Raw genomic sequence first — 24,100 nt, 5'->3', positions numbered from 1 at the left:
TCGCTGGCCAGGCCAGAATTTATTGCCCATCCCTAATTGCCCTAACTGAGTGGCTTGCTAGGCCATTTCAGAGGGCATGTAAGAGTCAACCACATTGCTGTGGGTCTGGAGGCACATGCCGGCCAGACCAGGTAAGGACAGCAGATTTCCTTCCCAAAAGGACATTAGTGAACCAGATGGGTTTTTACAACAATCAACAATGATCAATAAACAATTGATTGCCTGTTTTAAACCTACAAGAAAACCTGTCTGTTTATTTGACAAATAAAACACCAAGTGTTACACCCTAATAACAGAACACACTTGATGCTGTCAAGTGGGAGTTGAACAGTGGGAACCACCTGGCTATAAAAAATTGTGGGCTCAAAGCCAGGATCTGAACAGCCAGACAAACAAGAGATTTGGAAAATGGGAGGAAAATTGACCTCTACAGTTTTGGAAAAATAAACAAGTTTTCTCATATTCTTTTTTCTTTACGGTGCTAGAAACAAAAGAGATAGCCGCATTTAATGCTAAGGAATTTGTAGAGCAGGGAGAGAGATCCCATGATAAGTTAAACAAATTAAGTGTAGACGTTTTAAAAAGCTTAGTTACAGAGATGGGAGTCACTTTCAGCCAAAAAGCAAAGAAACTTGAACTGGTGAAAAGTCTACTTAACCATTCTAAACTTACCCTTGAATCAGAAGAAGAAAGCATGGAATCTGAAACTGAAAGAATAGTTCTAGATAGAATTCAGTTGAAACGGGAAGAGTTGCATTTGAAAAGGGAGGGGATGCAGTTTCAGGAGGAAAGAGAGTTGCAAGGAGAGGAAGTTTGAGCTAGAAAAGCTACAAGCACAAAGTAACCATTCTACCAGCCACTCAAACCTTATCCCCAATTCAGAGCAAAATATTGATGGGCTGAGACACTCGACACTAGTGCCAAAATTTAATGAGGAGGAGTTTGAGTCATATTTTATCTCATTTGAGAAAATATTTCCAGGCTAAAATGGCCAAAAGAATTTTGGATACTCCTCTTACAAGGTGAGTTTGTGGGTAGGACTTGTGAAACTTTTTCCCTGTTATCAGAAGAAAATTCCTCTGATAATGAACAAACTAAAACTGCAATTCTAAATGCATATGAGCTGGTAATGGAAGCATATAGACAGAAATTCAGACACACCCGGAAAAGACATGCATTGAATTCGGAAGAAGTAAACGTGTGGCTTTTGATCGTTGGATCTCTCAAGCTAAGACCCTCGTATGAAAATTTGAGAGAAGTGATGTTGCTAAAAATTGCATTTCAAGTTGTATAAGAATCCATATTGAAAAACAAAAAGTCACAGGAGTAAGGGAAGCTGCAAAAATGGCCAATTATGAATTAGTTCACAAACCCCTAACTCCGAATAAATTTTAGTCCAGTAACTCTTACAAGGGAGAGATAGCAGGAATGCAGATGAAGCAGAAATGGGATCCAGAGAAAAGGAGATTAGGGAAGGAAAACCAGACCAGTCTCCACCTTTTAAAAGAAGGAACTCGGGTGATAAACGAGCAGGGGTCTGCCCGACATGTTTCCAGTGTGGCAAATTTGGGCATGTCCCAGGCAAATAGTTGGTATGCCAAAAAACCAACAGGAGGCACAGCAGTCAAACTTGTGTCTGCGGCTAGGAAAGTGGTAAGCCTGTGTTCTAATGTAATGTAAGAGCAAAACACAAACTAGAACATTTTACACAAAGGAAAAATTACTCCTGTTGTGTCCCAGGCACCAGACAAGGGAAGAATCCATCATCCATCGATTGTTTTCAAACCTACTGGCAGCCAAATTTACAGAAATGTCATCCGAAACCAGAACAAATATCACAGTATTAATATAAAGGCTTACTGGCTAATGCTTGAAGGTTCCCTTAGTTAAAATTTATCTACAGGGTAAGTTGGTCATCGGGATAGTGACAGTTGGGATTATTCCGAGCTTACCCATGCAGCCGGTAGACCAATTGCTGGGGAGTGACTTGGCAGGAAGCATAGTAATGTATCCAGAGAGTCCAGAACTGTCCATGGAGACTGAAGAAACCGAGGTGAACAAACAAAGCTTTGCACAGCTGCAGAGGGATGGGGGCCAGTGGTGGTGGGTGGGGGGGCGGGGGGGGGGGGGGGGGGTGGGTGCGAAATAGAGCTGGAAGAATTTAAAAATGCCCAGATAGAGGCAAAAAAAATTAAAGGAGCTAAGATAAAAGCAGCAAAAATTGAAGGAAAAGCAGCTGAGACCTCTTTTAAAGATTTAAATAGAGATGAGGAAAGTTCCCAAACAGGAAAGCCAAGCATGAGGGAGATGCCTCACCTAGTTGAAGTACCACAGGGGAGTGCAGTGGAAGCTGGACAACCACCTGCGAGCAGTAGTGTCCCAGAGTACATGCGGCAGACTAGTGGAAACCTATATCTGAAGTAAAAGGAAAAGGGAAGGTAACATACTCTAAAGTGAACCTTGTGAAAAATCACAAAACTAAAAGTGAGGTAATTATGGATCTACTCTCTAAAGAATCAAAGGATCAGGTTCCAAATCCAAAACTAATCAAACTCAACAATTAGATTCATAACTTATCAAGAACAAGGGGCAGGAGGAAATCCCAAAAGCCTCACGGACTAAAGAAAATGCATCACCTGCTATCATTCTAGAAATAACTATCAATGTGCCAGACTCTGAATGGTTAAAGCCATGTATTATGGAAACAATAGTTAAGGGGTTAAGGCTTCTACAGACATGGAACCTTGCAACCAGCAGTAACAGAAATTTTCTTACCACAAGCTTCACCAACAACCATGTGCTTATGTAGAATAACGTTCCCAAAGTAGTACAGTCTGATGCGAGAGAAACTACAACCCCATTTGACAACGCATAACCAAAAGATATGCAATTTTTTAATGGTACCTCATCCAAAGGAAGGATGAAGAAAAAAACTTCAACATGAAATAGGTGTTAGAAGCAATGCCAGCTGTAGCAGTTGTAAGATGGAGGAATGAATGAAATTAAAGGGCAGTATTGTGACTCTATATCTTTCTTTCTAAACCCAAAAAACAAACAGCATGAAATGACATTCAAGGAATTTCCTTTCTTTGCCTTTTGGGGGTGGTGTCACATGCACAAGACATGCGATAATACAAAAGTTATGGACAAAATCTGAAAGGTTATAAAAACTGACTGTCTTTTTAAAAAATTGATTTTTCTTTAAAAAGTGAAAAATGGTGCAAAATGACTACCGAAGCAAAAAGGGCTTGGCCTTTGTATATTCAAACTGTCTGACGGGGACAAAGAAAAATCTTCAAAGCTAAGAGGTGTCGATTGCACCCGTCCTAGACTATTCCAGAATTGAATGCATTCTTCTTCTGAAACAAAGAAGGTGTGAAGTAGCCATTCTGGGCCATTCTGTGATCAACACGGGGAAGGCCAAAGCGTCTCCTACCAGGAGGCGAGATGTAATACAGCCTTACCTTATAAAGCAGCCGAGAGAGAGACACCCTGAAAGCAGCATCCAGAAGCTTGTTTCCAGCAAACCAGAAGGCACGTGCCCTGCTGCAGAATTCTGCATCCACACAATACAGTGGTGAACTAGAAATGATCTACTGACTTCAACTGAACTTTCAACCAAAAGAGAAATTTACAAACATCTCAGGCTTGCAACCAACGAGAACTTGATTTCCAAGAGAATTCAACAGGTTTACATGACTTGCCCTGAGACCTACCCCCATTTATAATCACTTATCTCTTTTTCCCTCACTATCTGGCTCTTATGTGTGTGCGAGTGCATGCGTGAGTGGATACAGTTGCGACAATTTCAGGATAAGGCGTATTGATCAATAAACAATTGATTTTGTGCTTTAAACTTACAAGAAACCTGTCATAGTCTGTTTATTTGACAAATAAAGCACCAAGGCGTTAAACCCAAAAGCAAAACATATTTGCTGCGGTCAGGTGGGAGTTGAACAGTGGGAACCACCCAAATCTCACCATGCGGCCATAACATACTAAACTGAGGAAGCGTTATGTTTTTATTGCAGTTCCCAAATTAGATGTTTGTTCATTATTGGTAACTGGGAGTTGCATCTATTAGGTATATTAACTAGTAAATATTTGTAATAAATTAATGATTTCCTGAGTGTTGTAGTTTAAATATTCAATGCATTAATTTGACAACCATTGTCACGGATTTGTATTATTTTTTTCCCTCTGATTAAAACAGTATGCCTTTAAGACAGGGAGAGAAGTTTTGGATTTCTGGGGACAGTGTGCCGCAGCTACATTTTGTTACCTAGGCAACAGCAGGAGAGAGAGGTTATGTGGTATAATGTTTCGATTTGACTGTGTAAAACTTGCAAAAATCAGTCTGAACCAGACTACCAGCGAAGCCTACTGAAGAGAAAAGAGCTGTCCATTTTTTCTCTGCAGAAATTCTACAAGGAACTACAGGCTAAATTAATTGCCTGAAGAGACTATTTGGTATTAATTGCTGTTGATGCCTGCTGCAGCCGAAGAGTTTGTCTGCCTATCAAAAGCAGACTGCTTCATCAAATCCAAATGAAGACTTCGAGTAACATTTGATTATATTCACATCAGAATGCTTCATCCATCGGGAATGGAACCCACAAAGACCTATTTATTTATTCTTAAGAAACAGCTAATTTTTAAATACACCACATTTAAAACTGGTTAACTACTGTTATTTTGAGTGTATGTGTGTGAATGGGGGAGTTAGATTAAACTAAGTTATAAGGTCTTCAGACATATGTTTATCTTAATAGTGTTTAAGATTTAGTTTTAATAAACAGTTAATTTGTTGTTGTCTAAAGATACCTGGTTTGGTCAGTTTTATTCTGGGGGTTACTAGAGTGTTTAATTTGGTTGTTCCGGTTGATTAGATTAGATTAGAGATACAGCACTGAAACAGGCCCTTCGGCCCACCGAGTCTGTGCCGAACATCAACCACCCATTTATACTAATCCTACACTAATCGCATATTCCTACCAAACATCCCCACCTGTCCCTACATTTCCCTATCACCTACCTATACTAGTGACAATTTATAATGGCCAATTTACCTATCAACCTGCAAGTCTTTTGGCTTGTGGGAGGAAACCGGAGAAAACGCACGCAGACACAGGGAGAACTTGCAAACTCCACACGGGCAGTAGCCGGAATCGAACCCAGGTCCCTGGAGCTGTGAGGCTGCGGTGCTAACCACTGCGCCACTATGCCGCCCATAGTTGGGTGGAAAACTTTTATAATATGCTGAGACCTGTAGAGTGACGGGACTGAATTGACAATGCGTTGCTCCTGCCTCGGTTATAACACTATAATTAAGCAAAGTTTGCACAATTGCTATGTATCTAGATCATTGTTCTGTATTTGATTCATCACTTTCCCAAGCAATGTTATGTAATGCATGCAAACAAATCAATGGCATGCAAATGTTTAAAATAAAATAATGTACTCTATGAGCAAAGGAAAGTCTTGTTATCAACTAATGACATAACTTGTTTGTTGCAGGAGATTTATGGTTATAAACAATGTCTTTGGAAGCTGGTTCTGGTTGCAATTGGTGTTACCTGCTCTGGTGGTTTCCTCCTTCTGCTACTTTACTGGATGCCTGAATGGAGTGTGAAGGCAACATGCACCCAAACCTCTCTTAAAGAGGCCGAAATTGTGCTGTTGAGGACCACAGTAAGTATTTAGCTAATAGAAGTAAACTGTTGTCAGTGTATTTGGTTTTGTATTGGAGGAAATCGAATAACTATGCAGAACCTGTTTCAAAGGAAAACTCTCACCATAATTAAAGTTTTAATGCCATTTTCCTAGTAGATATGAACAAAGGATAATTAGCTTCCAATAAATTGATGATTTGTACAGAAGTGCAAATGTGGAGAGTCGAGTTTCATTGCTTCCTTATTTCTCTATTGAGGGTTATGAGAAGGCTATTCTTACAGACATTCAGATACTTGCACAGAATATGATTTTTTAGATTGAGCCTGCTCATGATTTTGCCAATGAATTTAAAAGTGAAACAGCTCTCCCGTCAGCAGAAAATACGTTAACAGTTATTAAAAAGAAGGCTTTGCCTGCGCTGTGGTTATAGTTCATTTGCAGCAAAATGAAACTCATGAGACCGAGACTGGATTGTAAAAGTTGGAGGAGCAGTTGGTGGATAAGGGAGCATTAGTGATATTGGTCCTCAAGATGATAAAAAGTGATATTAGGGTTTTGACAAACAGGAAAGATCATGTGTGCTAACAGGCAGTTTTGGGTAGGTGAAAAATTGTGATCTTTGGATTGATTGAGCCTGAAGCAAATGCTTTACCTTACAATCAGAAGCTCTTGATATTGTGTACTGTTTAGTTCGGTTTGAGGGGATAATGAATAAGACATAAGATAATGAATAAGTGGTTAGCACCGCAGCCTCACAGCTCCAGCGACCCGGGTTCGGTTCTGGGTACTGCCTGTGCGGAGTTTGCAAGTTCTCCCTGTGACCGCGTGAGATTCCGCTGGGTGCTCCGGTTTCCTCCCACAGGCAAAGACGCAGGTTGATAGGTAAATTGGCCATTGTAAATTGCCCCTAGTGTAGGTAGGTGGTAGGTGAATTGAGGGAAGGTGGGGATGTGGTAGGGAATATGGGATTAAAGTAGGATTAGTATAAATGGGTGGTTGATGGTCGGCACAGACTCAGTGGGCCGAAGGACCTGTTTCAGTGCTGTATCCCTCTATGACTCTGACTGTCCATGTATGGCCAGGGAGGTTGATAGAGCTAAAAGATCTTGGGAAGCAGCACTACAAACTACCTCAAAGAACTATGCCTACTTTGTACCTAAAATATGTCTTCCATTGCTCCATTACTCATTTACCCTGCAATCTACCCCAGTGCTGGGTCCCCTCTTAAATCATTGTATTTAGCTCTTCCCTGGTTGAGCATTTTTACCTTTGATTATTTTCTGATCTCCTTCCATAATCTAAACGGAATTATGTTGTGATCACTGTTCCTAAGATCAGCTAGGTGAAAGCCAGCCGAGGGGTCCACGAGAAGGTCTCAAAGGGTTGCCAAAAGTAATCAGAGCATTTGAAGAATGTGGGCTTTGCTCCTATCTGTCTGTGCCTACATGTTTCCGCCCCCCCCCCCCACCACTGTCCCACCTCCCCCTCTCCCGACCCCAATTCTCCCTCTCTCTGTCTTGCCACCCTTGCCCTCATTTACCCCTCTCCCTCACCCCCCCATCCCTCTCCCTCATTCCTCTCTCTCTATCTTGCCCCTACCTCTCTCCCCTCCACCCTCTCTCCCCTTCCACCCTCTCTCCCCTTCCACCCTCTCTCCCCACTCCCCGCTCCCCACCCCCTCCCCTCTGCCCGCCCCCTCGCTCTCCCCGCCCCCTCGCTCTCCCCACCCCCCTCGCTCTCCCCGCCCCCCTTGCTCTCCCCACCCCCCCCCCCGCTCTCCGTGCACCCCTCGCTCTCCGCGCCCCCCCTCGCTCTCTCTGCCCCCCCTCGCTCTCCCCGCCCCCCTCGCTCTCCCCGCCCCCCCTCGCTCTCCCCGCCCCCTCCTCGCTCTCCCCGCCCCCCTCACTCTCCCCGCCCCCTTCGCTCCCCACCCCCCCTCGCTCTCCCCGCCCCCCCTCGCTCTCCCCGCCCCCCCTCGCTCTCCCCGCTCTCCCCGCCCCCCCCCACTCTCCCCGCCCCCCTCGTTCTCCCCGCCCCCTCGTTCTCCTCGCTCTCCCTGCCCCCCTCGCTTTCCCCGCCCCCCTCTCGCTCCCCGCCCCCCCCTCGCTCCCCGCCCTCTATTCTCCTCCCCCTCCTCCCCTCTCTTGTTATTCCCCCCTCTCTGTCCCCTTCCTATCTCTCTACCTCTCTTCCCTTTCTTCTCCACCCCTCCAGTAATTGCGGTGCAAAAAGGCTTGCAGCTTTAACTCATCACTTACACCCTTCCCCTGAGACTCTGCTGCCCATTCAATTCTGACCTGTGGACAACGAATGGTCGGTTCTTCACCAGATAGTGGCATTGCCAGGAACTATTCAGGATAACCCATGAAATTCCAATAGCGCGACATGTGGGGATTCGGAAGGCCCACTGATATATAAGTTGATATTCTTACTGGCTAAGTCTTTCCAAGGACGTGTTGAAACTTTGTAAAACGTGCCATATGTGCCAGATTGTGGGAAAACCACAACCTGCCATAAAACCGACGCCTCTAATTCCCGTACCACTTTTTGGGGAACTATTTAGTAGAGTATTGGTAAACTGTGTAAGACCTTTACTGAAAACAAAAGTGGGACACCAATATATGCTCGCTATCATGGATTTGGCTACTCGGTTCCCAGAGGCCATTCCCTTGAGAATAATTTCTGCTAAGGTAGTGGTAGAGACGTTAACCCAGTTCTTCATGAGATATCGATTACCAATTGCAATTCAGTCAGATCAAGGTTCCAATTTTATGTCTAAAGTTTTTCAGGAAGTTATGGGTAATTTGGGTATAACACAGTTAAAGTCTTCAGCATACCAACCACAGACACAGGAGCTTGAGAAAGGTATCATCAGACTCTCAAAATGATGATCAGGGCAACTCATTCTGTTCCCGCTCTTTGAAAAGCCTGTCCATTTTTCCAACTCTTTGAGAAGCTCTGAGAAGCAAGAGTAAGAAACTGACAAACTGCTGCTGCATTTTCCTGGAAAGCCTGCCCAAACTGATCTTCAAAGTCATCAGTCAAGAATTATGCTAGAAAGATCCCAGTGACAGCCATCTATGCGTACTTGGGATGCCAAACCAAAACAAAGGACATCTGACATCTTTTCATATTTTTTTTCAAGATTTTTATATTTACAATGGGTTTCATTGATGCCAACCTATCACCATGTAATTACACTTACTGGCTGCTTGGCAGCTTCCAGCCCAGTTTGTGAAATTTCTCTGGAAAATTTCAGAGCCTTTTATTTTGTTTTATCCACAATGCTTCCATTAGGGGAAGAGCATAACTGTTGCAGGGTGACAAGTTTACATTATATATGACATCTTCATCTTTGGCCTCCTTGTCTTGAGAGACAATGGTTAAATGCCTGGAGGTGGTCAGTGGTTTGTGAAGCAGCGCCTGGAGTGGCTATAAAGGCCAATTCTAGAGTGACAGACTTTTCCACAGGTGCTGCAGATAAAATTGGTTGTCGGGGCTGTTACACAGTTGGCTCTCCCCTTGCGCTTCTGTCTTTTTTCCTGCCAACTGCTAAGTCTCTTCGACTCGCCACATTTTACCTCACCTTTATGGCTGCCCGCCAGCTCTGGCGATCACTGGCAACTGACTCCCACGACTTGTGATCAATGTCACAGGACTTCATGTTGCGTTTGCAGACGTCTTTAAAGCGGAGATGTGGACGACCGGTGGGTCTGATAGCAGTGACAAGCTTGCTGTACAATGTGTCCTTGGGGATCCTGCCATCTTCCATGCAGCTCACATGGCCAAGCCATCTCAAGCGCCGCTGGCTCAGTAGGGTGTAAATGCTGGGGATGTTGGCCGCCTCGAGGGCTTCTGTGTTGGAGATACGGTCCTGCCACCTGATGGCAAGGATTCTCCGGAGGCAGCGAAGATGGAATGAATTAAGACGTCACTCTTGGCTGACGGACGTTGTCCAGGCCACGCTGCCGTAGAGCAAGGTACTGAGGACACAGGCTTGAAACACTCGGACTTTTGTGTTCCGTGTCAGTGCACCATTTTCCCACATTCTCTCAGCCAGTCTGGCCATAGCAGTGGAAGCCTTTCCCATGCGCTTGTTGATTTCTGCATCGAGAGATAGGTTACTGGCGATAGTTGAGCCTAGGTATGTGAAGTCTTGAACCACTTCCAGAGCGTGGTCGCTGATATTGATGGATGGAGCATTTTTGACGTCCTGTCCCATGATGTTCGGTTTCTTGAAGCTGATGGTTAGGCCAAATTCATTGCAGGCAGCCGCAATCCTGTCGATGAGTCTCTGCAGACACTCTTCAGTGTGAGATGTTAATGCAGCATCGTCAGCAAAGAGGAGTTCCCTGATGAAGACTTTCCGTACTTTGGTCTTCGCTCTTAGACGGGCAAGGTTGAACAACCTGCCACCTGATCTTGTGTGGAGGAAAATTCCTTCTTCTGAAGACGTGAACGCATGTGAGAGCAGCAGTGAGAAGAAGATCCCAAACAGTGTAGATGCGAGAACACAGCCCTGTTTCACACCACTCAGGAAAGGAAAGGGGTCTGATGAGGCGCCGCTATGCTGAATTGTGCCTTTCATATTGTCATGGAATGAGGTGATGATACTTAGTAGCTTTGGTGGACATCCGATCTTTTCTATTAGTCTGAAGAGACCACGTCTGCTGACGAGGTCAAAGGCTTTGGTGAGATCAATGAAAGCAACGTAGAGGAGTATCTGTTGTTCACGGCATTTCTCCTGTAGCTTGCAAAGGGAGAACAGCATGTCAATGGTGGATCTCTCTGCTCGAAAGCCACACTGTGCCTCTGGGTAGACACGCTCAGCCAGCTTCTGGAGCCTGTTTAAAGCGACTCGAGCGAAGACTTTCCCCACTTTGCTGAGCAGGGAGATTCCACGGTAGTTGTTGCAGTCACTGCGGTCACCCTTGTTCTTATAGAGGTTGATGATATTGGCATCGCGCATGTCCTGTGGTACTGCTCCCTCATCCCAGCACAGGCAAAGCTGTTTATAGAGCGCTGAGAGTATAGCAGGCTTGACACTCTTGATTATTTCAGGGGTAATGCCGTCCTTCCCAGGGGCTTTTCCACTGGCTGGAGAATCGATGGCATCACTGAGTTCCAATTTTGTTGGCTGTTCGTCCAGCTCATCCATGACTGGCAGAGACTGGGCTGCATTGAGGGCGGTCTCAGTGACAGCATTTTCCCTGGAGTACAGTTCTAGGTAGTGCTGCACCCAGGGGTCCATTTGCTTGCGTTGGTCAGTGAATGTGTCCCCTGATTTAGATGTGAGGGGGGCGATCTTCTTCATGGTTGGCCCAAAAGCTCTCTTAATGCCATCGTATATTCCTCTGATGTTTCCGGTGTCAGAGGCCAGCTGAATATGACGGCATAGGTGTTGCCAGTAGTCATTTGTGCAGCGCCTGGCTGTTCTTTGTGCAGCACCTCTGGCTGCTTTAAGTGCTACGGATGTTAACTCGCTGGGGGCTTTCTTGTCGTTCAACAGTGCAATGTGCTTAGCGGCTATGACAGGTTCCAGCTCTTCAAAGTGAGATTGAAACCAGTCTGCATTCCACTTCACGCGTTTGCCAAAGGTGGTCATTGCTGAGTCAGTGATGGCGTCTCTGTTGTGGGCCCACTTGGTCTCTGCATCCCCTGTAGGAGTGTTTTGAAGGGCTTTTTCAAGTGAATTTCGAAAGTTATTACCAGCTGTGGATGAGAAATTCTGCTCGTGTTGATGCGCGGGCGGCCCTTCTGGTTGGAGTGATGCAGCTTTTTTGGTTTGAGTCTAACCTTGCTGCACACCAGGGAGTGGTCGGTGTCGCAGTCTGCACTGTGGAAGCTGCGTGTGATTTGAACGCTGTTTAAAGAGGCTCGCCTTGTGACGATGAGGTCCAACTGGTGCTAACGACGTGATCTTGGATGCCTCGAAGAAACTTGGTGACAGGGTTTAGTATGAAAGAACGAGTTGGTGATGCAGAGGTTATGATAGGTGCACAACTCCAGTGGTCTCTGTCCATTCTCATTCATCCTTCCAATGCCATAGCGCCCAAGGCAGGAGAGCCGTGAGTCATGGTCGGCCCCAACCCTGGCATTAAAGTCCCCTAGCAGGAACAGGTGTTCGGTATTGAGGATGCTACTAATGATATTATGGAGTTCCTTGTAGACTGGTCTTTAGCTTCAGGTGGGGAGCAGAGTGTTGGAGCATAGATGCTGAGTAGGTGTACTAGACCAGAGGCGGTGAGCAGTCGGATGGACAGTATGCGTTCCGAGCCATTTGAAGGTGGCTCTATCATGCTGAGCAAAGAGTTTCTGATGGCGAAGCCCACTCCATGCTGTCTTGGTTCTTCAGGATCTCTATCCTACAAGAAGGTGTAGTCTTGCTCTCTTAGGGATCCGCTCGCAGGGAGGCGTGTCTCCTGAAGTGGTGCAATGTCCACATTGAGTCTACTGAGCTCGTTGTTGATGATGGCGGTCTTCCGAGAATCGTCAATTTGTGTAAGGTCTTCCGACGGGCCAGGACACAGTTCTGACGTTCCAGCTTGCAAAACGAAGGGCTGGTACCTTCCTTCCTTTTTTTTGTCGTGCTGTTTGGTGCGGTGTTACAGTCCACTTGTCGGGCAATGACCCTGAGCTCCAAGCACCCATTGAAGCAGGTGGACTGTGGCGGGACAGAACCTTACTGACTGGGGGCTGCCCGGTTTGAGGCGGACGGTAGCTGTCCAGTGAGATGCAATGACCTCTCCCACCGACAACGGTAACCCGTGGCGCCCAATCTCTACACCAATTGAGCTGGACCTATAACCCGTAACTGCTGCCTTCCGTGTTGTTTTGGTCGCTGTGAGGCGACTATGGAGTGACCTGTCCATGGCGTATGCCTGGGCGGATGTATGGAGGTTGTGAGTTGCCCAAGCGTCAAAACCCCCCTCTCGGCCTTCCTGGTGGGGTCCAAAGGAGTGCAGAGCACGTATGGCTGCAGGAACTGTCGGAAACTGCCTTCGGGGTTCCGCTCCGGATTTTCTGTTAGCATTTACTCCCTTAGTCTTGGTCTCTCCCAAGACGCCCACAAGGCAGTGGGGTTGTTAAAGGCCCCTGCTCAGGGATAGGTGGATGCCGGTGGGAGGAGGTGGGGTGAAGGGGGTGGGGGATGGAGTGGTGGAGGGGGTGCGGTGGGAAGGGGTGCGAGGGGGATTTGGGAATGGGGCTGCGGGGGGGGTGGGGGGTGTAGGGGAGGGGGAGCTGGGAAGGGGGTGCGAAGGGTTGGTGGGAAGGGGGTGTGAGGGGGTTGAGTGGTGGAGGAAGGGGGTGCAGATAATAAAACATTTCATCAGCTCCCACCATTGGGAGTACTGCTCACAGTACTTCATGCTATTTGATCCACTAACCGATTTTTGATTTCTCCCAGAGAGAGATGGTCAAATCCAACAGACAACGTACTAATAACTTTCAAACTTGGCCCTGCAACTTGTAAAACCTCATCGTCAATCTTGTCTGTTAACATACAGTGCAGGCATGTGCTCCTGCGATTCCCTTCAGCAGCTCTTCCTTTGGAACTGGCTCATCGGAGTTCCATTGCTGAATATTGCAGATTCCCGACTCAGACAAGACCTTCAGTCCATCCTTCGGAATCCGACGGGTCATGAACACTTTTATCAGCTGCTGGGGGACGTTGATATCGAGGAGGCTGTGGGCTGGCCTGCTCGCCAAGGTCGCGAACATCACAACCCTCTTTCACATACGGATCTCTCGCAGTGCGATCTTCCTATAGCACTAGAAAATCAGTCAGACCAAAAGCTCTTGTGATAGAAATCAGACAGGGCGTGAATTGGGTGGGGCAGATTTCCCACTTGCTATAATGGAATGTGGCTGATCTTCAATTCATCCAAAGATCTAGAATTTATTATGGGAATAGTGTGCAGAGAAGTAAGCCTTTTAATTTAATTTAAAATGGAATGTAAGATTTGGGAATAGGGACTGAATCCTGCTGGCAGATCTATTGTGGACATGATTTCCATGTGCCAGCTACAAGAAAAGTGTAGGCAACAGAGTATACCCCCTTTACCTTACTTTTTTAGATCTCATTAAGGCATTCTACATTGTCAGCAAAGCAGGGCTGTACAAGATTTTGGGGAAAATTGGCTGTCCACCGAAACCCCTCAGTCTCATTCACTCCTTCCATGACCACATGCACTGCACTGTACAGTGTGATGGCTCCATTTCTGACAATTTCGGAATGAAAAATGGAGTGAAACAGGGTTGTGTCGTAGTTCCCACCCTGTTTGGCATCTTCTACATGCTCCTGACTTTCGCCTTCCCTGCAAATATGGAAGGAGTCTACTTGCACACTAGGTCAGACAGGAAGCTCTACAGTCTATCAAGGTTGAAAGCAAAGACAAAAACCCATTGCATCCCGATCAGAGAACTTCTCTACACTGATGATGATGCTGTGCGAGTCGCTCACACGGAAACTCGGCAACAAAGACTCATGGACTATCCCTCCCTTGACTGTATCTTGTTCTCCTTGACTATAAGTGTCAAGAAATGTGTGGTCATGGGACAAGGTGTTGCATCTCCGCCCCTGAACACAGGAAATAACACCCTACTAGGACTGGTTGTTAAATTCTGCTACCTTGGATCAGTGGTGACAGACAATCTGTCCCTTGATGTAGAGCAGAATACATGCATTGGGAAAGCAGCTGCCAGCTTTGGCTGACTCGTGAAACGTGCATGGGATAACGCCAAGCTGACCCTTAGGACCAAGCTGATGGTTTATAAGGCCTTTGTTCTCAGCACTGTGCAGACTTGCAGCTAGCAGGAAAAGAAGCTCAGTAATTTCCATCTTCGCAGTCTGTGGTGCATTATGGGAACATCTTAGCAGGACAAAATCAAAAATGCAACAGTCCTCTCAAAGGCAGAGTTCCCAACTGTGTTGACATTAATCAAACAGAGTTGGCTTCGGTGGGTTAGACACATTCACAGGATGGAAAACAATCGCATATCCAAGGATATTCTGTTTGGTGAGGTTGCCAGGGCCAGATGACCTATGGCACCCAAATCTCTGCTTCAAGGATGCTTGCAAGTGTGACATGAATGCCCTAAATGTCGACTTTTGTACCAGGGAGTCACTTGTTGGCGAAAGAGGGAAATGGTGACACATCCTGTGGACTGGTATGCACTACCGCAACGACCAGTTACTGCAGCAGTTTGGCAATAGGCACCAACGTCAAAAACAACAACTCACAGCGTCACTTGGCAGCTTCAAGAGCGACGCTTGTGGCAGAACTTGCTTCTCAAGGATTGGCCTTCCCAGCCATCAGCAAAGGTGCACCAAGAGAAGACACCCCACCTAAAAGGATTGTTTGCTGTGCATCCATCATCTTTCGTAGATGGAAGGATGCCAACCATCTTGATTTAATTATTCCTGTAACTGGGTTCACATGAAGACCACGCTTGGTCTTAACTTGCTATATATACTCTAGAGGAGATTGACTAGTATTTTATTCAAAATTTTGTGCTGGCATTTCCTATTTTCAAACCTTACGTTCTGATGTCATGTCTTTGGTCACACTTTTGTGTTAACTTTTCCCATTATATGTTCTATTCAATTTCCAATGACAACTGCCATGATTATATAATTACTGTTTGGGGCCACCAGGTGGCTCTGTGCACACAATCACAACTTTTTCCTATTTCTGCTGTTTTCTTGATTTATCTTTTATATACAAGGGGCAACTTCAAAAAATTACTGTTTTAAGGACCGGAATCCCCCACCCCCCTTGCCTTGCCAGGGCCCAACCGATTGTCCCTGGCAAGGTCGCAAAAACTTACCCGAATGAGCGGGCTGGTGGCAGGGGGTAGAATTGAGTAGGAAGCCGGGGGTGGACCGTTCCCGACCCTCTCCCACCCCCGCTGCAATTTTACGCAGGGCAGCGGCAACGAGAAACAGGCCGCCTGTCCCAGGTCAATCAAGGCTCTTAAGTGACCAGTTATTTGGCCACTTAAGGGCCTCCAGCCGCCGGGGTGGGTATTTTACTTTGGGTGGCGGGCTGCTGAGGCCTCAAAAAGCCCACCTGGTAAAACCAGGTGGCCTTCTTAGGAAGATAGGAACAGGAGTAGGCCATTCAGCCCCTCGAGCCTGTCCCCCCCCCATTCAATGAGATCATGGCTGATCCGCAGCCTAATTCCATATCCCTTAATATCTTTGCTTAACAAAAATCTATCTATCTCAGATTTAAAATTAACAACTGTTCTAGCTTCAACTGCTGTTTGTGGGAGAGAGTTCCAAACCTCTACCACCCTTTGCGTAAAGAAATGCTTCCTAACATCTCTTCTGAACGGTCTGGCCCTAATTTTTAGGCTATGCCGCCTAGTTTTAGAATCTCCAACCAGTGGAAATAGTTCATCTTTGTCTAGCCTGTCTTTTCCTGTTAATATCTTGAAGACTTTGATCAGATCACCCCTTAACCTTCTAAATTCTAGCAAAAACAGGCCTAATTTGTATATTCTGTACACATAACTTAACCCCTGTAGTCCAGCTATCATTCTTGTAAACCTACATTGCACTCCCTCCAAGGCCAATATATCCTTCCTAAGGTGTGGTGCCCAGAACTGCTGACAGTACTCCAAGTGGGGTCTAACCAGGGTTTTGTACAGCTGCAGCATAACCTCTGTGTCTTTATACTCCAATCCTCTAGATATAAAGGCTAGCATTCCATTAGACTTTTTGATTATTTTCTGCACTTGCTCGGGGCATTTTAAAAATCTGTGCACCTGAAACCCCAAGTCTCTTTGGACATCCACTGTACTTAACCTCTTCCCATTTAGAAAGTACCCGGCTCTATCCTTTTTTCGTCCAAAATGGATAAACTCACACTTGCCTGCATTGAAATCCATCTGCCACAGTTTTGCCCATTCACCTAGTCAATATCTCCTTGCAATTTTATGCTGTCATCTAGATTGTCTACAATGCCGCCTAATTTTGTATCATCAGCAAATTTGGATATATGACTTACGACGCCCTCATCCAAGTCATTAATGAATAATGTGAATAATTGAGGCCCCAACACAGATCCCTGCGGGACACCACTAGTCACGTCCTGCCAATCAGAGTATTTACCCATTATCCCCACTCTCTGTCGCCTACCACTCAACCAACTTCCTAACTATGTCAATAATTTGCCCTCAGTTCCATGGGCTTCTACCTTAGTTAACAGTCTCTTATGTGGGACTATATCAAATGCCTTCTGGAAGTCCATATAAATAACAACCATTGACATTCCCCTGTCCACTACCTTAGTCATCTCTTCAAAAAATTTAGTGAGATTTGTCAGGCATGACCTTCTCATCATGAATCCATGCTGGCTGTCCCTGATTAACTGAAATTTTTCTAGGTGTTCAGTCACCCAATCCTTGATTATGGACTCCAGCAACTTGCGCACCACAGATGTCAGGCTAACTGATCTGTAATTTCCTTGGGTCTCCCTTTCACCCTTCTTAAAAAGTGGAGTGACATGTGCAACTTTACAATCCAGAGGAACCACTCCTGAATCTAGGGATTCTTGCGGGCTGGTGGGGGACCTTCTTGATCAGTCAACTTGTGCCCCACTGAGGGCGGCCCCCAAAGCCCCAACTGCCCCCAATGCACAACACTTCTCCACCCCACTAACTGACCCCCCCCCTTGCCTTGCTGGGGCATGACCGATTGTCCCCGGCAAGGCCCGAAAAACTTACCTTCCTTCCGGGGCCGTCCTTCATCCTTCTTCCGATGGCTGGGTGTAATCCCAGCAGTGGCCACCGCTCCCGGTAGCGCTGCTAGGACTAAGCTGCCAGACTGCTGATTGTCTGGCAGCTCCATTAGGCTGGACTTTAGCCTCAAGGAGGTGCAAAAGTTCCACCCAAGACCAATTAAGGGCCTGGGGAGCAAAAAATCCCATTCTGGCTCCCCAGGCCAGGCGGAGGTGATCTCGCCACCAACTTTTCGGCCAGTGGATAGGGCCCCCTGCTGAACTAAAAATTCCAGCCAAAGTTTACAATTATTTAAAAACTTTTATTTACCTTGCTAAATGGCTCCCTGCCACTACTGGTCTGCAACTTGTTCTTGATCGTAGCTGGCAGCTTTGCCACCTTTCCTTCCACTGACACATCCCACCACCCCACCATCCTCCCCTGCTGGCGGACCATTATCCATTCCTTCCCAGTCTCTTCCCTGCCCTTTCCTGATATTTGACATTGCTTCCTTCTGCCTGTTTTGCTCTCCTCCCTTCTACACAATACATTCTTAACCTGAAATTTTCTTTTTTGAACCACCCTCCATTTAACTATGTGCAATCTATTCTTGACACTGCAACTGGCTCTTCTCAGTGCTGTGGTCCTCCGATTTCTCATCCGATCTGATGCTTGAATGCTTTAAAGAGACAGAACAATTATTTGAGGACAGGACTGTTCAACCTTTTTAAAAAGAAAAATTGGAATAAAGAGAATATAGGGAGCAATCGGAGTCAGTTTTTTCTGTGTTCACTTTGTCATAAGAGTTTTGCTTTTATTTGAAAGTTTAGAATTCTGTGTGTTTTTAAGAGACTGAGAAAATGGATTTTTTGTGAACATTAAATGTCGAAACTTGGTATTTGAACTGAGTGGGGCAGACTGCAAGACACCTGTGTCAAACAACAGAAAAGGAAATGACAGGTCACATGGACTTGATTTGTTAGAGTTGCACTTTCACTTCTGCATTGTAAAAGACCAGTAAACTGGACAGACAGGAGGCAGAACAAACTGGCTGGGACCTGTTTTTTTTTTTGCAGACCAGAAAAAGATCTACCCTCTGAAAGAAGGCATGCCTCTCTTGCAAAAAGATATTCTACATTTGAAGTGGTGGCTGTGGTCTGCCTGGAGAGAGAAAAGATCCCTTGAGAGGAAAAGACCCAGGAAAAGGGGAGTTGCTGCTCTCCGTGGAGGAAGGTTGCTTTGCTGAGAGGAAGCCCTGCATTTTTAAAGATAGCCAATTCCTATTGCCTCCATTCTCTGAAAAATATGTGCCTCAGGAGTGATTCCTGTTGCCTCGTATGTTTTGGGAGATCCTGAAAGCTTCTATTGCTAGACTGCTATTTCTAAACTCAAGTAGACCTGTTGCTACACCCTTTACTGAAAGATCTGTGTGACACCTGCTGCAGATGAAATGCCGTGAACGCCTATCCATCACAGACTGTTTATCAACCACGACCGGAGAGACTTGAAGTGGTATCCAACAATTTGACTCTGGGCCACCTTACTGTCCTGGAAATATCCTACCAGAACATGACAACCTAATTATTTTATTATTCCTAAGAAGCAGTTGTCGTCCAAAACATCCTTTTAAAACCAGTGAACCATTTTTTTTTGAATGTGTGTGTGTGGTGTGTGTGTGTGAGTGAGGGTTAGGAAGAATAAGAAGTTTGAAAAGAATCCTTTCAGATATTGAGTTATCTTATTATTGTTTATTAATAAATAGTTAATTTTGTTGTTGTTTAAAGAAACCTGGTTTGGTGTGCTTTATTCTGGAGGATAAATTGAGAGTTTAATTTGGCTATTTGCCGGTAGGTAGGAAACATTACTAATGTGCTGTGACCTGTGGAATAGTGGAACTGAATTAACAGTGCATCACTCCTGCCTTGGTCGTGACAACTTGCTCATCGAGATTGATATGTAGAGACATCTTTATAGTTCTGATAACATATGAATAATACTGCTCAGCTGGATCTGTGAGTTGAAAGGATTAAATGTTACCTCAAATATGCATGGTGTCTCATTGATACAGCAGCTTAAGGGCCATTTGCAACTCTCATTTTTCAATAATATTATTGCTTTGCTTCGTATTCCTCCTTTTCCAAATAATTGGAACTCCTGTAAGCACAGTTATCCTTAAAAACAATAATTTTATGCATAACCACATGCATTTTATGTGTGCACATATATATTTTTATTATATATTTTATATATATATGTGTATATATCACACACATATACGCAGACGTGTGTGTATTTAGGGTTGTAGGTAAATCTTTATAACACTATGTCAGGTAATTCGGATCTCTTGGAATTTGGTCTGCTTTCCTTTTACAACATTTGTACAGAATTCTAATGAGCATGTAATGGAGTATAAATTTGTGACTTGCCGTTCTCCTACTGATGGTCAGTTATAGTTTTCCTAAGTCACATTTTTAAAAGCAAAATACCAATGAAAACACTTATGTGAAATTAAATGAGTTGCTTAATTGGTTCTAACTCTGCTCTTTTTGGCTCAAGACTTACACTGACGCAAAAGTCTGCTCTTTTTCTGATGGGTATAAAGCACGCTACATGAAATTACTACAAATCTATAATACAAAAGCAGTCTCACTTCAGCATAAATTTGGCATTCTCACTAGGCACCTTCAAGAATGGCTCATATGAATAATTGTAAGGTACGTTATCGGAAAATGTTGAGGGATCTGTGCTCTACATGTAGAGAATAGAACTTCAGTTCTTGAAATTAAGATTGGGTGTAAAAAGTGTAATTTTATTGCAGAGAGTAAAAAATTATTACCAAAATATAAATGTATAAAATTTATCTCCACAATATTTGTGCTTTATGTAATTGAAGGTTTGTTCCTCTTGCCCCTGTGCTTCAAAAGTGTTGCATTAAATGTGCAATACTTGTCAATGCAAGCTATTATGTGAATTTTGGTTATGCTTTTACCATTGTAAATTACTGCACCAACATTTCTCATGCAATTTTGCTGTGTCAGTCATCATAATGCAGTTGCAGCCTCAAGGCACAAGGTAACTGTTGAGCAAATTTCTGAAGTCTTCATCTTGTATATTTAAAACAATTGTGTTCATCAACTGTATATGGGCAAAACTGGGTGAAAGTTACTAGTATAATTGTACCTATCATACATACTTCCTGTCCGTAAAGTCTTACTTCCTGTGTCACAACTTTATATTGTAAAACAATATATTAACATTTCTAATGGAATTTCAGTGTGAAGTGACACCAGTGGCCTCATAATCACAGCGCATTGGTGGCATTTTCCCCAGAATTAACCAAAATGTTTTATGAAAATCAAATTAGAACATAGAACAGTACAGCACAGTAAAGGCCCTTCGGCCCACAATGTTGTGCCGAACCTTTAACCTACTCTAAGATCTAAGTAACTACCTACTCTTCATTCTACTATCATCCATGTACCTATCCAAGAGTCGCTTAAATGCCCCTAATGTATCTGCTTCGACTACCACCGCTGGCAGCGCATTCCACGCACCCACCACTTCCTGTGTAAAGAAGCTACCTCTGACATCTCCCTGAAACCTTCCTCCAATCACCTTAAAATTATGCCCCCTGGTGATAGACCTTTCCACCCTGGGAAAAAGTCTCTGACTATCCACTCTATCTATGCTTCTCATCATCTTGTACCCCTCTATCAAGTCACCTCTCATCCTTCTTCGCTCCAATGAGAAAAGCCCTAGCTCCCCCACCCTCTCTAAAGCTTCCACATCCTTCCTATAATGAGGCGACCAGAACTGAACACAATATTCCAAGTGTGGTCGAACCAGGGCCTTATAGAGCTGCAGCATAACCTCGCGGCTCTTAAACTCAATCCCCCTGTTAATGAAAGCCAACACACCATATGCTTTCTTAACAACCCTATCAACCCTGGGTGGCAACTTTGAGCGATCTATGGACATGGACCCCAAGATCCCTCTGTTCCTCCACACTACCAAGAATCCTGTCTTTAAGCCTGTATTCCGCATTCAAATTTGACCTTCCAAAGTGAATCACTTCACACTTTTCCAGGTTGAACTCCATCTGCCACTTCTCAGCCCAGCTCTGCATCCTATCAATGTCCCGTTGCAACCTACAACAGCCTTCCACACCATCCACAACTCCAGCAACCTTCGTGTCATCGGCAAACTTGCTAACCCAGCCTTCCACTTCCTCATCCAAGTCATTTATAAAAATCACAAAGAGCAGAGGTCCCAGAACAGATCCTTGTGGAACACCACAGGTCACCGAGCTCCATGCTGAATACTTTCCATCTGCTACCACCCTCTGTCTTCTATGGGCCAGCCAATTTTGTATCCAGACAGCCAACTTTTCCTGTATCCCATGCCTCCTTACTTTCTGAATGAGCCTACCATGGGAAACCTTATCAAACGCCTTGCTAAAATCCATATACACCACATCCACTGCTCTTCCTTCATCAATGTGTTTTGTCACATCTTCGAAGAATTCAATAGGCTTGTGAGGCATGACCTGCCCCTCACAAAGCCATGCTGACTGTCTCTAATCAAACCATGCTTTTCCAAGTAATCATAAATCCTGTCTGTCAGAATCCTCTCCAATAATTTGCCCACTACCGACGTAAGACTGACTGGTCTATAATTCCCAGGGTTATCCCTATTCCCTTTCTTGAACAAGGGAACAACATTTGCCATCCTCCAATCATCTGGTACTACTCCAGTGGCCAGTGAAGACGCAAAGATCATCGCCAAAGCGCAGCAATCTCTTCCCTCGCTTCCCGTAATATCCTTGGGTATGTCCCATCTGGCCCCGGGGACTTATCTGTCCTCATATCATTCAAAATTTCCAGCACATCCTCCCTCTTAACCTCAACCTGTTCAAGCATATCAGCCTGTTCCACGCTGTCCTCACAAACGACCAGGTTCCTCTCACGAGTGAATACTGAAGCAAAGTATTCATTTAGGACTTCCCCTACCTCCTCCGACTCCAGGCACAAGTTCCCTCTACTATCCCTGATCGACCCTCACTCTGGCTATCCTCTTGTTCCTCACATAAGTGTAGAACACCTTGGGATTTTTCTTAATCCTACCCGCCAAGACTTTTTAGCTCTCCTAAGTCCATTCTCTAGTTCCTTCCTGAGCTACCTTGTGACCCTCTAGAGCCCTGTCTGATCCTTGCGCCCTCAACCTTAAGTAAGCTTCCTTCTTCCTCTTGACTAGCTGTTCCACATCTCTTGTCATCCAAGGTTCCTTCACCCTACCATCCCTTCCCTGCCTCATCGGGACAAACCTATCCAGCAGTCGCAGCAAGTGCTCCCTAAACAACCTCCACATTTCTGTCGTGCATTTCCCTGAGAACATCTGTTCCCAATTTAAGCTCCCCAGTTCCTGCCTAATAGCATTGTAATTCCCCCTCCCCCAATTAAATATTTTCCCATCCCGTCTGCTCCTGTCCCTCTCCATGACTATAGTAAAGGTCAGGGAATTGTGATCACTATCACCGAAATGCTCTCCCACCGAGAGATCTGCCACCTGGCCTGGTTTGTTGCCAGGCACCAAGTCCAACATAGTCTCGCCTCTAGTCGGCCTATCTACATATTGAGTCAGGAAACCTTCCTGGACACACCTGACATAAACTGCTCCATCCAAACTATTTGCACTAAGGAGGTTCCAATCAATAGTAGGGAAGTTGAAGTCACCCATGACAACAACCCTGTTACTTCTGCACCTTTCCAAAATCTGCCTCCCAATCCGTTCCTCCATGTCTCTGCTGCTATTGGGGGGTCTATAGAAAACTCCCAACAAAGTGACTGCTCCTTTCCAGTTTCTGACTTCCACCCATAATGACTCAGTAGACAACCCTCCTCGACGACCTCCCTTTCTGCAGCTGCGATACTATCCCTGATTAGCAATGCCACTCCCCCACCTCTTTTACCTCCCTCCCAATTCCTTTTGAAACATCTAAACCCTGGAACATCCAACATCCATTCCTGCCCTTGTGATATCCACGTCTCCGTAATGGCCACAACATCATAGCTCCAAGTACTGATCCATGCTCTAAGTTCATCACCCTTATTCCTGACACTTCTTGCGTTAAAATAGACACACTTCAACCCATCATACTGGCTGCAACTTTGCCCTGTCAACTGTCTAACCTTCCTCACAGACTCTCTGCACTCTGTATCTGCCTGTTCAACAGCTACCCCATCCACTGATTCATGGCTCCGGTTGCCATCCCCCTGCCAAACTAGTTTGAACCCTCCCGAAGTGTTCTAGCAAACCTCCCGCCCAAGATATTGGTGCCCCTCCAGTTCAGATGCAACCCGTCCTTCTTGTACAGGTCCCACCTTCCCCAGAAGGTATCCCAATGATCCACATATCTGAATCCCTCCCTCCTACACCAGTTCTGTAGCCACGTGTTCAGCTGCAATCGCTCCCTGTTCCTAGCCTCACTAGCACGTGGCACCGGTAACAATCCTGAGATTACTACTCTGTTCGTCCTGCCTTTCAGCTTCCAACCTAACTCCCTATATTCGCTTTTCAGGCCCTCATCCCTTTTCCTAGCTATGTCATTGGTACCGATATGTACCACAACCTCTGGCTGCTCCCCCTCCCCCTTAAGAATCCTATAGACTCGATCCCAGACATCCCTGACCCTGGCACCCGG

The 24,100-nt window shown here is 45.3% G+C and overlaps 1 protein-coding gene across 5 annotated transcripts in view; it reads left to right on the top strand.

Annotated features, from left to right (window-relative positions):
* Positions 1-24,100, top strand: part of LOC137375309 (polyamine-transporting ATPase 13A3-like) — a 251,151-nt gene that overhangs the window by 88,872 nt on the left and 138,179 nt on the right. For all 5 annotated transcript variants that reach the window (XM_068042279.1, XM_068042277.1, XM_068042275.1 and 2 more), the window contains exon 3: positions 5,518-5,691. In XM_068042279.1, the coding sequence (XP_067898380.1) occupies positions 5,518-5,691 (174 nt within the window). The remainder of the gene's footprint in view (positions 1-5,517; positions 5,692-24,100) is intronic.

The sequence above is a fragment of the Heterodontus francisci genome, chromosome 11 (genome assembly GCF_036365525.1).
Source record: "Heterodontus francisci isolate sHetFra1 chromosome 11, sHetFra1.hap1, whole genome shotgun sequence".
Classification (NCBI taxonomy): domain Eukaryota; kingdom Metazoa; phylum Chordata; class Chondrichthyes; order Heterodontiformes; family Heterodontidae; genus Heterodontus; species Heterodontus francisci.
The sequence above is the reverse complement of the archived record's forward strand: the minus strand, read 5'-3'. Positions and strand labels throughout refer to the sequence as shown.